This window comes from Pleuronectes platessa, chromosome 11 (assembly GCF_947347685.1).
Source record: "Pleuronectes platessa chromosome 11, fPlePla1.1, whole genome shotgun sequence".
NCBI classification, from domain to species: Eukaryota; Metazoa; Chordata; class Actinopteri; order Pleuronectiformes; family Pleuronectidae; genus Pleuronectes; species Pleuronectes platessa.
In genome coordinates this window covers 1593994-1611957 of record NC_070636.1, presented here as the reverse complement: position 1 = coordinate 1611957, position 17964 = coordinate 1593994, and the positions used below count along the sequence as shown (strand labels likewise).

Sequence of the window (17964 nt, the reverse complement as noted above, 5' to 3'; positions counted from 1 at the left end):
CTCTAGTTCACCTGTAGTTCCAGCGGAGCCTCCTGACTCTGCAGCATCTCCTGGATCTCCACTGACTTCTTGTGGAAATGTTCAATGTTCTCCTCATTTGCATGGATCTCCTCCTGTAAAGCGAAGTGTGAAATAGATGAAGGTGTCCTTCAAAATAAAAACCAGCCTTGTGAATTTCACCTCATCATAAATCTCACCCTCATGGCAAGAACGTCTTTCTCGTTGTAGAAGGGATGGCTCGCTGCAAACAGGGCGAGCTTGGCTCCTGCCCAGTTGTCCACCTCCCCGCCCAGCATCAGCTGCTTCTCCCACAGCTCCAGTCCCACTTTGAGGTTGTCCATGCACGCGTCCGTCTTCTCTGTCACCTGAACGAGCAGCAAACACAAAACAACAGCATTCAGGGAAGGTCGTCTGTCCGCTTGGGGGAGGGGTGAGATATAGACAGGGGCGGAACCCCTTCTCTTCTCTTATCACTTTCACTTTCTTAAACATTGGGTATAAAAGTTAAAATTTCTCATTTATTTGAGAAATAAAAAATGGCCAACATAAGTTAAATATCCAAATGTTCCTCTCTCATGTCTCTGGGACGCTTCATGCACAGATCCTTACGTCCAGCCAGTTGTCCATCAGAGTGTCGGCCTCGGCTTCGAACGCAGACTCGCTGCAGTCTGGGATCGTCTTCAGTTGAGACTGCAGCTGTTTGCAAACTCCTCTCATCTCCTCCATAGGCTCCCTGAGACCAGTCAGCTCCTCCTTAATGTCACTGAACTGGAGAAATGTGCACACGTGTTAATGGGAAGTTCAACCGAACGCACAAAGAGCATCAGTCTCCTTGAACAATGTGTCAGCACATCTGCTGGTACGTCACACTCAGGGTGGTTTGGACTACACAACATAAAACTTGTAAACTCACCTTGGTGATACTTCTGTGCAGGTTGTCTTTGCCCATGTAGGAGGCCTGATCCCCGATGGTCTGCTCCACTCTCTGCAGGGTGTTGCTCAGGTGACTGCGGCTGCTCTGAAACTTCTTCAGATTCTCCAGCAGGACGGCGTAACGCTTCTTCCTGCAAGAGGAAGAAAAGACGGTTAATGTCTCCGCCTCTGTTGACCACACGTCCACTGCTTTGGGCCAAGACGAGCCTCTGTCACATCACCTTAGCTTGTTCACAGTATTGTAAGAATAGCTTCACCTCAGTCAGTAGATGTAGCTCAGATTCAGCTGACACCAAGCGTCAGATTCACGTACAAGCTTCATTAATTGTGATTTGTGTGATTTATTGGTTCTCCTGCCGAACGCACCTGTCAGAAAAACCTTTGTGAGTCTCCTTCCACTGCGTGTCCACCTCCTGCATGAGGTGTTCTCCTCCTCCCTGTTTCTCCTGAAGTTCACGGAGGTTCTGGAGCTCGGCATGCTGGGCCTGCAGCTGGACCTCCAGATCCGACAGGGCACGGAGCCTGGGAAAGACAATATAATACATTTAAATTAGAATGACAACCCTCATTGATATAACTTAAGATGTTGCATCCGTATAGAGTCACACAACACACACCTGTGGTGCACTGCAGGTATGTTGGGCTCCTTCAGGCCTTGTGTTTCAATCACATCCTGCAGCTTCCTCAGCTCTGCGAGCAGCGCCCTCTTCCTCAGGCCCAGGGACTTACTCTGGGTCTCCTTGACGAGCCCCTGCTGCTGAACTGCCAGCCCACTGTCGGCCTCCTCCAGCCGCCTCAGCAGAGCCGTCACCATGTCCAGGCAGGAGGCCGGGACACCATCCCTGGTGACCGTCAGCCTGGCTCCCTGCAGCAGCAGATCCAGCTGAGGCGCCTTTTCTATCAGACTGTCGATGCTCTGCCTGATCAGAGCCAGCTTGGATCGAGCGTCCTGCAGTATCGTTGCATCACTGCAGGGGGCGCCTTGGACTCCCGAGATGTCTTCATCCACAGTGCGTAGTGACATGAGGAATCGGTCGAGGGCGCGGGCGGAGGCCTCACTCTTGCGGACCTGCTGTCTGAGCTGATCAAGGCTGGTTCTGTGGGTCTCGACCTCGCGGGACAGAGGGAAACAGTCCCTGGGGTCCAGATCGCTGGACTCGGGATCCAGACGGGACAGCTGGTCCAGCTCACTCTGGATGTTCTCGTCTAGTTCCTGATGTAAAGGGAGACAAAGTACAGAGGGAGATAAGACGACTGAAGTGTGAGATTCCTTTTTCTGCCAAAGTTGAGAATCAAGTCTTGTTCTTTCCAGAAAATTCTGCTATTTGCTTCAGACTTTTCCTTCCAACACTACACTGCAGCCAGCCACCAGGGGGCGGTCAAGACGCTATGCCTTCACTTTAGGACACTCTTCCACTTTTATATACGTGGTTTATGGTTGTAGTACGGTTTCATTGTTCTTAGTATACACTATAAAAGTCACTTATAATTTATCGATTGATGCATTGATAACGTTTGTGTGACAGAATAAACACAAGTGAACGATGTGTGTGGTGGACATCAGACCTTGATATCTTTCAGGATGTTGGTGTTGGCCAGTGTGAAGGCGCTGATGTCTTTGGGCTGCCTCAGGTACCGGTCCAGTCGGTCGGTGAAGTCCACCATGTGGTTCTCGGTGGAGTCAACCTGCCTGAGGGCAGCGCCCAGCGAGCTGCCTCTCCTCTGGAGGTTACACTGTTGCGTGCGCCACTGCTCCTGCAGCTCCGTCTTCTCCTGATCCACACCAGTGTTTCCACCCAACTGGGAACGCTGGGAGCACAGGTTTCCATACTCGGACCACAGGGACTCCGTCTCCTGCCTCAAAAACTGCGGGACAAAGAAGATATTAGCACGTTATGCTGACTAAAAATATAGAAGAAGAACATTCAATCATGTGTTGCACCTGTATTTCCTGCAGACGGGTGTGTAAGCCCTTCAGAGAGACGGAGTCCGAGGGGATGTCCTTGAGGATCTGCTCGTTTTTAGAAAGCTGGGCTTGTAGGGTCCTCTTACAATTCTCATATCTGTCAAATTTAATACAAGTAAAAACATCAAGTTAGACACAGAGAATCCAAATAGTATGATGTACGTTGAGTTATCAAGGCGTACCTCTCTAACGCCTCCTTCCTGCTGACGTCCTCCTCCACTGACGTCTGCTTCTCAACCTCCCTCCTCTCCACACTGACTGTCTTCACTGTCACCTGGGAAACCTGGGAAAGATGAGCAGCATCTTATCGCTTCACTGCTTCCAGGTATAAATGTTTATAACAAGAAAATGTGAAACGCTTGTTCCTGGAAAATTGGACTGAAAACATTCACTGGAAATAACAAGTTTTTCGAGGAGCTCTAATTAGGTTGAGTCTTGGGAATGTGAGGTTTCAAAGGGAGTGAGTCATACCTCAGCTGAGACTTGAGGTATCTCGTGCTCCTCTTGTGTGGTCACATCTTCACTGAAGGCAACAGGGATCCTGTGAAGAGGAAACAAGGACGGTTTTCTTCAAAACATTTTAATCTCAATTGCGGAACAGCCGCAAGTGGAAGATGAAAGTCTGACGCTTGAAGTTTCAAGGGCGTAATGGAAAGAAAGCATCACAAAATGTCTCTGTTTGTATAAAAGGAAAAGCAGAAACACACAAACTCATCTTAATCTTAAAACATTCATTTTAGTAGGTCATATTAACAATCTGCCATCCCCGCCTGCTGTTCAGGAAAACATATTTGACTCTGATAACACACCTGGGATCAGGGAGTGGAGCGTCTTGTTCTCCGCTGAACTGGTGCTGGATGGCCGCCAGCCTCTTCTCACACTCCCTCAGCTGCGTCTGGGCGAGGCGGTGAGCGTCCTCCGGGCTCAGGGTGTCGCACAGCTCCTTCAGGGCCTGGAGGTGCTGCCCCGCCTGGGCAAAGCTGCCATCCGCTGCAAAACAAGCCTGTTGAGAACAGGGAGCTTGGTTATTACTGCTTTTACAGCCAGAGGACTAACATTCCATCCATAAACAAAGTCACAATATCATTTTTGCACTGGTGCACAATCTAATCTAATCACATTTTTTATTTATATTTTTCCATGACAGCTTGAGAGTCATTGCAAAAGCCGACCCCAACAAAAAGTGAAAGAATGCTGTTTTTATTTTATTCTTATTGTTCTCATACAACTACAAAAAAGTTTCTTGCCCAAGATACTGAATCGTGTTGTAAGTTATTCTCGACAAACCCCAACAAAAGCAGCAGTCTCTTAAAGAGGAACCAGAACAAAGTCACCAAGTCTCACCGTCACTCTCCTCGGAAGCAAACAAAGAAGGAGCAGGAAAGAAAGGTTAGGCAGGTAGAGCAGGTAAGTTTACAGAACACCCATCCACCGACGCACACCTCCACCTTAGTTCTAGTAAATCAACTACCTGGATTTCTTTGTCTAATCGGGAGCTTAAGTGCATCTCACACTGACCAGCAGCTGAGTTAAAGTCTCTCCTTCTTACTTCAAACTGTATTTGAGGCAAAAAGCCTGAGATCTCAGCTCTCACGGCCTGGGACATATCATGAGACAAATTCAAAATAAAACATGGGACATGTTAGGGCACAGTTGGGAAAACAAGATCTTTGTACATTTATGCTTTAAAGACATGAATGAGATCGAATATGACACATTTGAACCTCAAAGAACACGATGAAGCCTCATTGTAACTAACACATGTGAACACACACTAATATTTCACGCATTAAGAGATTGTGTCTCACCTCCCACTGAGATCTGACGGACTGGGTGAAGAACTCCATGTCTCTGAGCTGTGGGGGGGTACAAAAGGCCTCCATACCCTTGGCTGCTCTCAGGAACTCCTCCAGCAACTCTGGGTCCAAGGTCCTCAGGGTCTCCTGAAGGAGAAAGGCATATCAGGCAGTTGCAAAATGGCTTCTTGCAATTTGGTTCATTTACACATATGATAAGAGGAATACATGCATTTATTTAAAGTTATTAAATCATCAATCTTCTCGTGTGTATTTTCAGATTTCTGTCAAACCAGTCACTGAGTTGAAAACAACAAACGTATGAACTGGGTTCATTGTTTAAACTACAGATCCTCTAGACTGTATATAAAGATGGACGACAAGTCTCCACTCCTCTCACTATCCAGAAATGTAGCCAAAATATACCATATTTTGTCCTCACTTTTGGGAGAGTCATCTTGTTGACCATGTTTATATACAGTCTACTGGAGGGCTGTGTATCAGAGCAGCACTAATAAAGAATGATATAGAATCAGGAGGAAACATCAGAAGTTAGATTTACCTCTTTCACTGACACCTGTTCGGCTGATATGCGTTTGTCTCTGAAGACGTTGATGGCTTCCAGGATGTGCTCCTGCAGGCAGTGCTTCGCCTCCTCAAAGCCGTTTCTGGCCAACGCCTGGGCCTTGGCGTAAGCCTCTGTGTAAGCCTGTGGGGGGGCCTGAGCCAGCGCCGGGGGTTTGATGAGGTCAGGTGACTCAGCCTGGGACTGAGGAAGCACATTGACCTGAGAGAGCACAATGGTTTGGGACTGTTGTGTTTTGGGCTGTGGAGGAAGTGGTTGGATCTGAGGTCTGGCCTGTGGGGGGGATTGAACCTTGGGATGTGAGCTAGGTTGGGCCTTGGGTAACGCTGGTGACTGAGCCTGAAGTTGGGGCTGTGGTGGCGGCTGTGCCTGAGGTTTAGGCTGTGGCATAGACTTGGACGTGAGTTGGGCTGGTGACTGAACCTTTGTTTGAGATGGTGATTGAGTTTCAGGTTGTGGTGCTGTATGGGCCTGGGACTTGGACCGTGGAGGGGAACCATCCTCTGGTGTGGTTGGTAGCTGTACTGTGGGCTGTACTGGCCACTGGGGCTCAGGTACATGTTGTGGCTTTGATGCAGTCCTAGGTTGGCTTTGTGATTGAACCTTCGGTTGAGTAGGTATTTGAGCCTCAGGTTGTGGTGCTGTATGGGCCTGTGACTTGGACTGTGGAGGGGATCCATCCTTGGGTGTGGTTGGTAACTGAACTCTGGGTTGTGGTGACAACTGGGGCTCAGGTACAGATTGAGGCAGTGATCCAGTCTTAGTTTGAGTTGTGGATTGAGCCTCTGGTTGTGGGGCTAACTGGTCATGAGGCTTCGGTTGTGAAGGCATTTCACCTTTTGGTTGAGCTGCTGACTGAATTTTCAGCTGTGGCTGGAGCTGGGTCTGATGTTTAGGTTGTGGAGGAGGCTCCTGGAACTGAACATTGAGCTGAGGCTGCTGAGTCTGAGCTTGGGGATCTGCTTGTACCGGTGGCTGTGTGTGAATGAGTGTTTGGGATGAAGCCTGCAGCTTTGTCTGGACCTGGGGCTGTGAAGGAAACTGAGGATGGGTTGGCTGTGCTTGTGATTGTTGAGGTATTTGAATTTGCGTCTGAGGATGATGCTGAGATTCAGGCTGATGCTGCACCTGTGAACATTGCTGAGAGGGAGACTGTGGATGAGGCTGGCGCTGGCGAACACAAATTTGCGGCTGTACTTGACCTTGTGTCTGAGCAATATTATAAGCTCTCATCTGTTGCTGCATAGGACTTTGGGGCCTCATCTGGGGTTGTGTTTGAGCCAAGGCTTGGTGTTGTGTTTGTGGCTGTCTTTCTGGATGAGTATATGATTGCCCCATGTGAGAATACCCAGGGGTCCTTATCTGAGGTCCTTGCTGGGGCCCAGTTTGGATCCACTGTGGTGGAACCTGAACTGTTGAATAGGCCTGAGCCTGTGAAGCTTGATCTATTTGCTGAACGTATGGTTGAGGAATGGGATGTCTCTGCTGGTTAAAGGCTTGATTTTGTAGTTCGTGTTTGTGTGTCCACTGCTGGGATGGAGATCGTGCCTGGGGGTAACCCTGTGGAAACAGCTGAGGCTGAGCCTGAGGATGCTGGACAGATATAGGAGATGAGGCTCTGACTTGAGTCCAAGCCTGATGCTGGCCCTGCAGGATTTGTCCTGGCAGCTGGGCTGGTGGTTGAGCAGAATACTGAGAATGAACCTGAGGCTGGACAACATGTTGAGCCTGGGTTTGATGTTGAGTCAAAGATTCAGCCTGACTTTGCCAGACCATCGACTGAATATGGGTTTTACCCTGGCCATGGGTTTGAGGATGGGCCTTAGACTGAGGATGGGTTTGAGGATGGGCCATTGACTGTGGATGGGCTTGAGGATGGGCCATGGACTGAGGATGGGCTTGAGGATGGGCCATGGACTGAGGATGGGCTTGAGGATGGGTCTTTGGCTGAGGATGAGTTTGAGGATGGGCCCCCATTGACTGCGGATGGGCCATGGATTGAGGTTGAGTTTGAGGATGGGCCATGGACTGAGGATGGGCTTGAGGATGAGCCATGGACTGAGGATGGGTTTGAGGATGGGCCATGGACTGAGGATGGGCTTGAGGATGGGCCATGGACTGAGGATGGGCTTGAGGATGGGCCATGGACTGAGGATGGGCTTGAGGATGGGTCTTTGGCTGAGGATGAGTTTGAGGATGGGCCCCCATTGACTGAGAATGGGCCATGGATTGAGGTTGAGTTTGAGGATGGGCCATGGACTGAGGATGGGCTTGAGGATGGGCCTTTGGCTGAGGATGAGTTTGAGGATGGGCCCCCATTGACTGAGGATGGGCCATGGACTGAGGATGGGCATGAGGATGAGCCATGGTCTGTGGATAGGCTTGAGGATAGGCTGTTGACTGGGCATGGATTTGAGCATCACCAATTGCTTGAGTGTGCATTTGAGGCTGGACCTGTGAAGGTGATCTAGGGGAGGGGGGCCTGACAGGGGCCCAAAACTGTGGATGACTATGAAGTTGAAACTGGAAGGGCACAGGAGGCTGCATTTTGCCCTGTACTGGAGCCTGCACAGGGGAAACCGATCTGACTTGAGCCCATGTTTGCACTTGAGCTACAGGTGGACCAAGGATACCAAACTGAGGTTCAGCTGGGATGCATGTTTGGGACAGAGCCTGGGACTGAAGCTGTGTCGGTGTCTGCGTCTGTGGCTGGATCAATGACTGTGTCTTCACAGGGCCTTGGGGCGGTGGAATGACTTGTGTCTGTGACTGAACTTGGCTCATTCTGGTTTGAGACATGGTCTCCGGTGGGTGCTGGTAGTCTGTAGTAGTTTGGGACACACTTGTTGACTGTAGTTGGACTACTGTCTGAGATGTAGCCTGAAACATAGTTTGGGGTTTTACCTTAGATTGTGGGAGAGGTTGAGCCACAGCTACAGTCTCGGATTTAGCCTTGGCATCGAAATCTGGTTGTGTCTGTTTTAAGGTAGGCTGTGGTTGTTGTGGTTGTTTAAGTGGTTCCTGTTGTTGCTGATCTTGACGTTGTTCTGGCTGCTGCTGAAACATTATCTGAGTTTGTGGTGCTTTCTCTTTCTGCTGTTGCTGAGATTGATTAGAAGCCTTTGCATTTGCCTCAGGTTGAGACTTGGGAACTCCTGTTTGCTGAGGAACAATTTCTACTGATGGCATTTGTTTTTCTGACTTAGGCTGTGAACCTTCAGTTTGGTCCTGACCAGAGTCCTGACCAGTCTCCCCTGAGACTGGTTTCTGTAGCCAGGGCCGGTTCTTCATGGCCTGAGTCTTCCTGCTTTTAACCTCAGAGGAGCTTATAGGGGCCTTCTGTACACGTGGCTGTTTGACTTGTGTTTCGACCTGTACACAAGTTACCACCTGCTGCTGAACTTGATATTGATGTTTTTCTATCGGTTGCTGTTGCTTTTTTTTTTGCTTTTGTTGTGTTGGCCTCAGCTCCTGCTGTTCCACTGTTTGCTGCTGCTTGAGTTCTTGCTGTTGAATTTCTTTTTCCTTTTGTCTGTTAAGCTCTTCCTCTTGCTGCTGCTGCTGCGTCATGAACCGTTGTTCCTGAGACTGCTGTTGTTTCGGCAGAACAGTTGTCGACCACGCTTCAGCCCGGCCCTCTGGCGGCGACTTTGTCCTGGTCTGCATCAAAGCTTGTGCATATGTGTATGGCATTGGAGGAGAAGGCGTCTTTACCTCTTTGTATTCCTGCACCACTATCTTTGGAATAAAGGTTTCGTGAGACTGACGAGGAACTACGTTTGTCTCTGGCTGCTGGGATGGTTGTCTGGTGTCCGGCTGTCTCAGATGTCGAGGCTTATCTTTAGCCTGGATGAAGACTTTTGATGGAGGAATTCCTTCTGGGGGGCTGCTGCTTCGGTCTCTTCTGGCTCCCAGGCTGCTCAGCATGCCAACAGCCTCCTGGAATTGAAATCACACATTTGAAAACCTGACAATCTCTTAATATTATGTTCATTTTTTCTTTGCCGTGCTTCTCTAGGTTTTCTTTTCCTGTTCCCATAAGAACAAAACATGAAAAACTTGCGGCTTGTGAAGTCAGTTTACAAAAAGTCCACTGGCCTGAGACTGAGCAACCGCCGCCCGCACTCTGTCCTGCATAGCGGAGGCATGGAGGTACCGGATGGGAGAGCTCTTCTGATTGGTCATCACCACCACCTGCAGGTCCTGTTCCTCCGTCACCACCTGCCCCTCCAGCTGCAGACCACGGGAAATCAGGGCCTGGAGGAATAAAAGGTTACCAACTGTTTGAATATGTTAGTTAATGTAACATGAGCATATCATAAAGAAGTGAGAGAAACATCATGTCTCAGATGTCTTACCCTGGCTCTTGGGTCCTGGCCCCGCTGCTGTCGCTGTGCGGCCCTCAGCAGCTGGTAAAGCTCCCTGGCCTCCGTCTCCCAGTGCAGGAGCTCAGCCAGTCGACTGTCCAGACCCGACACACTGTGCTGCAGCTCCACACACACCTGATCCACCTCAAACAGGGTCTGGATCACCTGGCCACATTTCAACAAACGTACACTGTTGTCAGTACACATGTAGTGAAAGAGATTAAACAGACGTATGCTACAAAAACACCCGATTGAAGGTTATAGAAATAAATCATTCATACGTCAGGTAAAGCAAACTTCAACTTCTGGATCTGATCTGCTGAACATTCTGGGGAGGGAGCAAGAACCTCCAGATCCACTTCTTTGAGCCTCCTTATGATGAACTGAAGGGAAGAGAGCAAACAGTTCATTCTACAGAGATACTGTCGTCATTCCCAGTAAACAACAGTGTGCATGAGGAGCAATGATTGGCTCCTACCTGTATTCTTTTTCTGTAGGTGCGCAAAGGGCCGGCCATCGCCTCCAGAGGCTCTTTGAGAACCAGAGTGGCTTCTCTGATCAGAGCCTGCGGGTCCTGGGATCTGGTCTGGACGTCGGCGCTGGGCTCAGACACGTTGTCCTATTTTAACAGAGAGAAAACCAAAAACTTAATAATGTGAAAGACAAAATGGGATTTCTTGCTTTTACCATACAAACCAACGGGGCGTATTACGTGTTTTTATGTAACTTTTAATCTTTGGTCATTGTTATTGTTATTTTAATGACACATAATACCACATTGTTCTAAATGAATAGTTTCTCTGACTGAGCCATCGACGAAAGTTGTTTTAATAACTCATTGTTATGAAAAGCAAAGAGGCCTCGCATTGAAAATAAGAGGTGGAGCAGCACTTTAAACTTGAGGTCACTCCCTTAAATTACACCGTGAGAATACATATAACAATGGCCAAATTACACCTTTAATTCCAGAGCCATGAGACATCTGCTGTCAGTGCTCGCTAGAACAGATAGACACAGAAGGAACTGGGCCAACACAGAGAAGGAAATGGACAAACAGTGTAACAGAGAGTGGAACACAGTACAAGCTTTTCAGGTCAGCACAACTGACCTGAAAAGCAAGTGCGTGTTTCAATCATTCATCAGCAAAACAAATAGAGTCACTGCTTCTCACTAACCAGGTTTTCCCTGTTCGGTAACTTACAAAAGTGTTTTCCTTGACGAACTGGGCCCAGTTCATGTTGAGCCGGCGCAGCTCCTCCACCAGACTCCTGCTGGTCTGAGGGTCTGTGGACTCGACCAGGAAGTTGCCCACCTCGTTCAAGTGGGCCTGTCGGGAGCCCCACTCGGCCAGAGTTTCAGACGACACCTGGAAATCACAAATACATCAATTTAAATATCGATTTTTGTATGAAAAGAGTGTTTTGCTCTATCTTATTAGATTTCCAAATGTCTGTCCTAAAGCAGAACGGCGCTGGAGGCAGAAATAATCTCATTGGTTGAGTTGTAGTGGGTGGAGCTAGCTGTCGAACCAGCTCCTTGAATAAATACAACTTTAATCAAGAGAAAACAAGAATTAGCATCGCTGCACATGTTCTACGATGTCTTTATATGCACGGTACCGCTGGTCTGTGGCCCGGGCTCAGTGCTGCAGAGCTCTGCTGAAGCCAGGCCTGCAGGGAGCTGAGGCTGTCGCTGTACGAGTCCCAGGCGGACAGGACCCGGCCCATGGTGCTCTTCACTGTGGTCACCTCCTCCAGAACCAGGGCGGTGTCCTCCTCCAGCTGCTTCACCTGCTGACTGACGTGGGTATAATCTGCAGCTGAGGAGCAGAAAGAAGAACAAACACCCATGAACTGGTCTGATCTTCAGTGGAATCAGTTAGATCCTCAGATGAAGGATATGAGGAAACTCACCGAGAGCAGATTTGCTTGAATATTTCTCAGAAATCTGCTTCAGCTTATGAAGAGCTGCTTCCAACAGAGAACTTAGCTCCTGTCTGTTGATCAGCTCCTGAGTTCAAATAAAGATGAATTCACACAAAGGAGAAACAACAATCGTGGATAATTAGGTGAAAAACTGACAGAGGAACTTTATTATTCTAATGGGGAAAGACCACGGCTGTGACCAAAATAACTCAGTGAACATCAAAGTCGAGTGGATCAAACCTCTGGAATCAACATCTGCATTAAACTGCATTTAATAAATTCTGACTGAAATGATGTGAAGCTCCAACATGGCTCCAGACCACATTGTGTTTTGAAGATGCTGAATCTGAACGGTCTCCACTCACATGCCATTCCTGCAGCAGCACCCGGACGGCCTCTGGAGAAATGAAAGGTCTCTTCCAGACAAGGAGCTTGGTCCTGATCCGACCCAACAGATCCAGAACGGTGTGGCGGTGCTCCCGGTACTCCAGCTTGATGCCGTGGTACTTAGCGGTCACTCTCACACCGGTGAACCTGGTGAGAACATCCACGTGCACAGGTTAAAATCAAGTGTTTAGACTTAAATACTGAAAGATGAGAATGAATAAAAGAGACCAAGGTTTGACAAGGTGAACGTATTATTCTAGAACTTGAAATGACCAAAGTTGCTAAATTAAGTAGCTTATAAATGTATCACAACATTATCAAGTAACTTGTTGTGTTAATATATATTTTTTGTTTCGTAAAAATTGATTTGAGCTCGTCTAATTTATCGTTTTAACAGACATATTGGAATCTGTGTTTGCACTTTACAGAAGATTTGGATTTTTGCCTCCATTTCACATAAATGTTTGATAAGATCTTGGGAATCATTGCCAAATATGTTTAATATGTAATTATATCATATAAACAGAGAGAACCCTCACCTCCTCTTCAGCTCGTCGATCTTGTCTGCAGGAACCATCATGTTTCCGTACTCGTCCAGGTTCTGGAAGGACTGGAAGGTCTTCAGCTGCTGCGGCATCTCCTCCAGACAAACCTGCAGAGACATTCAGATCGTTCACATCCACAAGTTCATCACAGTCTGCATCGCTCAACACATTCTCTGAACAGGGAGTGAACTGCACTGGTTATTCTATCCTCCCCAGTGAAAACCTGTCCTGAGGAACCTGGGGTTTGTTAATTCTCTCTCACTGTTTATCTAGAAGTCACAGACATTAAAAGGTTGAAGCTCATATTCACTTTGAGCAGCTCCTGTTTCTCTCGGGCTTCGTCGGCAGCTCGGCCGTGGTCCTGAGGGTCGCCCTGCTCCTCGGCCAGAGCCCCCTCGGCCTTCAGCAGCCAGCGGGCCACCGCGTCCAGTGGGGGGGGGAGACCCATGTCCAGCTCGATTCTATATTCACGAAGCTGAAAAACACAGAGCGAGAGAGAGAGAAGTAAAAATGAGTCATTCAAACTGCATACAAAATACATTTATACTGTATATATAAGAATATAATGACAGAGAGAAACAGAGAAAGACAGAGAAAGACAGACGGATAGATAGATGGATGGATTGATGGATAGATGGATAGATAGATGGATGGATGGATAGATGGATAGATGATAGATAGATAGATAGATAGATAGATAGATGGATAGATGGATAGATGGATAGATGGATAGATAGATAGATAGATGGATGGATGGATAGATGGATAGATGATAGATAGATAGATGGATAGATGGATAGATGGATAGATGGATAGATGGATAGATAGATAGATAGATGGATGGATGGATAGATGGATAGATGATAGATAGATAGATGGATAGATGGATAGATGGATAGATGGATAGATGGATAGATAGATAGATAGATGGATGGATGGATAGATGGATAGATGATAGATAGATAGATAGATAGATGGATAGATGGATAGATGGATAGATGGATAGATGGATAGATGATAGATAGATAGATGGATAGATAGATAGATAGAAAAATAGATGATAGATGGATAGATGGATAGCTGGATAGATGATAGATGGATAGACGGATAGATAGATAGATAGATAGAAAAATAGATGATAGATGGATAGATGGATAGATAGATGGATAGATGGATAGATGATAGATGGATAGATAGATAGATAGAAAAATAGATGATAGATGGATAGATGGATAGATGGATAGATGATAGATGGAGAGATGGGTAGATGATAGATAGATAGATGGATAGATAAATAGATAGAAAAATAGATGATAGATGGATAGATAGATAGATGATAGATGGATAGATGGATAGATAGATAGATGATAGATGGATAGATGGATAGATAGATAGATAGATAGATGGATAGATGATAGATGGATAGATAGATAGATGATAGATGGATAGATGATAGATAGATAGATGGATAGATGGATAGATAGATAGATAGAAAAATATATGATAGATGGATAGATAGATAGATGGATAGATAGATAGATAGATAGATAGAAAAATAGATGATAGATAGATGGATAGCTTCCCAGTTTTCCCCGGAGTGGCCCTGACCTTCTCAGTGAGGGTGTCCCAGGCCTCTCTCAGGTTCCTCTGCTCATCACTCAGCTTCGGGGTGCGTCTCATGGCCGTCAGCAGAGGCATGATGGGTCGGCGCTGCTCATTGAACGACACCAGAAACGTCTGAAACACCTGAGAGACGGAGAGGAACATGGTCAGCTCCACTCAGACCTGGAGTTTGGTGGTTTCACTCTAATGCAGCTGCAGAATGACGCTGATGTAAATCAAAGCAGCAGAATACAGCTCTTCATAGAGGTATACAATGTTTTATCAGCATTTGTAATTCCACATGTATTTCACATTGGTTATTGACAGAGTTGTGGATCATGTATCTTGATGGAGACGTACGTGGTATCTCTCTGAGTAGCTCTCGCCCTCGGTGGAGTCCCACCCCTCCAGCAGCTCGTCGTAGGCCTGAACCAACCAGAGCGTCACTTCCTGGGCCTTGCGATCAGGAGTCGCCTGGCAGCACAGACAGAAACAGTTACTGACTGAAGACGTGACACAAACATCTGCTCTACTCTGTCCAGAGCTACAACTCTGTCTTTGGAGCTAAAATGATTTGATCAAATCTGGTTATAGTTCGAAAATTCAGTAAAAACAATTAAGCAAAAGTGATTTTCCACAAGGCACCGACTGCAGTCACGAGCTGCGTCCCAGAGAACAACACGTCTTGTGTGTAGAGCGGAGCGACACACACAAAAGGCTGTTTTGGTAACACAGTAGTTTAACACTCATGACCTTTAGTCTCGTCCTACTTTCTGTCAATCCAGATGATGAGGTGAGGTCGACAACCTGCACATAAACAAACTGTGGAAGCATTAAAGCTGAAGACGTTTCTGTGCCTGATACTTTCTGAGCCGTGCACGGTGCAAACCATGTTGCACAATCACTGCAGGAGGAACAGTGAGCGTGGCTCAAACCTCAAATGTCTCCTGCAGCTACATAAGAACATTCTGATATCCTGTGAGAAACCCGAGCCGACAGGTGTCTCGGTCCCAGGGACGGATCCGTCTGGTGTCCTGCGACAGGCCGAACCTGCAGGAGGGACATCTCTGCTCTGCCGTGGCCCCATGAGAGCTGGATTCATGTCATGGGAGGATCAGGCACACGCCCTCTCTGTGGGTTTGGATTTCTTCCAGGACAACAGGGCAAACTAGTTCAATTGTGCATGATCGGTCCTGCTCTGATCACCATGTGATTTAAAGTAATCTTGGCTTTCGGCATGCGGAGCTTCTTTGTTGAAGTAGCTGCCGGGCCATCGCAATAGACAACTTTCCTGGCGTCTCTTCAAGGAATTTGATCGTCACAAATAAAATGTTAAGTTGTTTATTGGTAAGTATCGTGGTGGCTGAATTGTGTGACGCATCAGAGCCGAAGGCTGCTGGTTTCAAAACAAGCAGGCAACACGGTGCCCGAACAAAAACATTGTTATCTTAAATCCTGAGGCTGTGACAGGGGGTGTGGCACCGGCAGAGAGGACACACAGAAAAACAAGTCCAGAAACAGATTTGCTGTTTTAAACTTCCTCGAAGCATTGTTGACTTTTTATTTGTTAATTAATTATTTTAGTTTATTTTTTTTTAATAGTTTTGTATCGATGTCTTTCCCTTATATAGACCAAAAAAGACAGAAATGTCAGTATTGCCAAGATATTTATGATTTCACAGTAAACTCTCTGCTGATATGAATCATTTTTTACAACGTGTCACTGGCTCTCAGAAGGTGAGTAGATGTGTGAAACCTGAGGAGATGAAACGCTACCTGTCGCAGAGGAGACGCAGAAATAGCAGGAGTGTAGTGAACAGGCAGGTTGATGGGAGAAGGAACTTTAGGAGGAGTGATCAGATATTGTGTCTGCGAGGAAAGAAGAGACAGAGAAGAGAAACGAGAGGAAACAACATGAGGCCGAGAAAATAGATCCCAACACAAAGTCACTGTGGAGAGAGAGACAGATAAAGAAGGGATGAAGGGAAGTGAAGGAGAGAACTAAAGTAAACAGAGACACAGGACTTTTAAATATAAGGAACGGTCGTGATCATCATATTCATATCATATCATATTCACTACATCAACACTGAAGCAGCTCTCCAGGCTGTAACTCCTCTCTATGTGTGACTCATCAGTTTTAGACCTGTTTCTGAATATATTTGGAAAAAAAGTTGCAAAAACAAAAACAAGAGTGTAAATAAAAGTAACATTGCACCAGGGGGAGAAGAGTTGTGAGAGGATCATCACAGACAGCACAGACAAGGAGTCTGTTAAAAAACAATCATCTGACTGTTCTACTGAGAAAAAACTGCCTGCGACTAGATTCTACATTTAAAACGACTCTTTGATGAATAAAATGATTCATGCCCGAGACGTGTGTGAGATGATGAACGTGTGTAACATTTCATCTTTCACTCAAACACTGACTTTACACAACAGTGAAAATTCTCTGTAAAGAACAACAGTGAAAAAGAAGAAACCACAACAGGCATCTAGTGTCAGAGTGAAAATCTGCTTAGAATATAAAGGTCTTCATTTCAACTTGTTTGCATATGGGTTATGCGTATAGTCTATATTTATTATTATTTATTATTTTAACGACTTCACAGAGAAAGAAAGTTGTGAAAGTTTCAGACTGGGGAATGTGAAGAGTCGAAACCTTCCAGACAGCGAGTCCTTGTTTCCCGAGCAGAACTGAATCACATCCTAATTGTTGACACTACACAAATCATTGGTTAAACAGCTGGAGACACAAACACTACACAAGCCTGTTGCACTGACATGAAAACCTTCCTGTCGCCTCAGATGAACCTGCTGAGCTGCTTAATGTGTGTGTAGGTGTAGTGTAGTGAAGTGAAGACACCGACCTGCGTCTCGTCCTCGGCCGGCGGCAGCTCCCTGGAGTACTGCAGGAACTGGGCCACGTAGGTCATGATGGACTTCTCGTCCGGGTCTCGAACGTCCACATCTGCATCCACATCACAGTCGTCCATGATCAGCCTCACAATAACATGCTCCTGTCAAAGCTGCTGACTAACGCACGGGCACGCTCCTGAAGCTGCAGAACTGGAATCTGAGGAATGGAGGTGTAGCTCCTGCCTCTTTTAAAGGGACGATTAAAGTCTGCTAACGAGTTAACAAGCAGAGCGGAGTGGAGCAGGGTTTTATATCAACACACAGCGAGGGAGTCAGCAGACTGTCAGGACGTCATCCTGCCCTCCAGCTCGCTGGGCTCGGCTCTGCCACATCCCTCAGCCACGCTCAGCACAACAGACTCACAGGGCGACGCGTCAATTAATGACTGAACGCCACCGAGAGAAGGCAGAGGAGTCGTGTTTTGGAAAAAGAAAAGTAGGTGCGACTGTAGAAAACAGATTGTGGGAGGACGGCATCACAACAAGTGAACCAGAACATGTGATTTCAAAACTCTGAGGCTTGTTCAAATGTTTCTGCATCAACACAAACTTGATGTGTTGTGGGGTCATGCAGTTTTCTGGGTTATTATCCACAAGAAGCAAAGTAAACCAACTTTTACACCGGCCTGATTATTCTGTAAGGATTTGACCAATATCACGTTATGGACACTTGGTGAAACATCTATAAAACATACACTTTGTATTTAGTTTAAATAGAATAACAACTTTGTGATGTACACGTGCATATTGAAATAAAAGACATGTTTTTTTACGTTAGTAAAGTAATGAGATTTCAACTGCACCACAGTTGCGTCATCCTGTAATCTGATTCAGGATTGTGGACTAAAATGTATTTTTGAGATAACACGAATTTGGCTCTTTTTTTTCCGGTGCACATGTTTTCCCTCCAGCCGTCATTCACCAGCTTGTGAGAAACTG

The 17964-nt window shown here is 46.7% G+C and overlaps 2 protein-coding genes across 2 annotated transcripts in view; one reads left to right on the top strand and one right to left on the bottom strand.

Annotated features, from left to right (window-relative positions):
* Window positions 1-17964, top strand: part of LOC128450900 (E3 ubiquitin-protein ligase TRIM35) — a 454970-nt gene that overhangs the window by 198479 nt on the left and 238527 nt on the right. The gene's annotated exons all lie outside the window — the stretch shown is intronic.
* LOC128450984 (uncharacterized) overlaps window positions 1-17964 on the bottom strand; it is a 62041-nt gene that overhangs the window by 41725 nt on the left and 2352 nt on the right. The window contains exons 6-33 of the mRNA XM_053434753.1: window positions 16978-17078; window positions 15884-15976; window positions 14468-14581; window positions 14114-14251; window positions 12816-12980; window positions 12500-12612; window positions 11939-12107; window positions 11562-11658; window positions 11268-11467; window positions 10850-11014; window positions 10127-10267; window positions 9930-10031; window positions 9640-9813; window positions 9365-9538; window positions 5258-9220; window positions 4708-4842; window positions 4371-4496; window positions 3709-3902; window positions 3371-3440; window positions 3082-3182; window positions 2876-2996; window positions 2500-2799; window positions 1551-2146; window positions 1300-1455; window positions 914-1064; window positions 610-768; window positions 198-365; window positions 12-113 (exon numbers count right to left, since the gene is read on the bottom strand). Of these exons, the coding sequence (XP_053290728.1) occupies window positions 12-113; window positions 198-365; window positions 610-768; window positions 914-1064; window positions 1300-1455; window positions 1551-2146; window positions 2500-2799; window positions 2876-2996; window positions 3082-3182; window positions 3371-3440; window positions 3709-3902; window positions 4371-4496; window positions 4708-4842; window positions 5258-9220; window positions 9365-9538; window positions 9640-9813; window positions 9930-10031; window positions 10127-10267; window positions 10850-11014; window positions 11268-11467; window positions 11562-11658; window positions 11939-12107; window positions 12500-12612; window positions 12816-12980; window positions 14114-14251; window positions 14468-14581; window positions 15884-15976; window positions 16978-17078 (8288 nt within the window). The remainder of the gene's footprint in view (window positions 1-11; window positions 114-197; window positions 366-609; window positions 769-913; window positions 1065-1299; window positions 1456-1550; window positions 2147-2499; window positions 2800-2875; window positions 2997-3081; window positions 3183-3370; window positions 3441-3708; window positions 3903-4370; window positions 4497-4707; window positions 4843-5257; window positions 9221-9364; window positions 9539-9639; window positions 9814-9929; window positions 10032-10126; window positions 10268-10849; window positions 11015-11267; window positions 11468-11561; window positions 11659-11938; window positions 12108-12499; window positions 12613-12815; window positions 12981-14113; window positions 14252-14467; window positions 14582-15883; window positions 15977-16977; window positions 17079-17964) is intronic.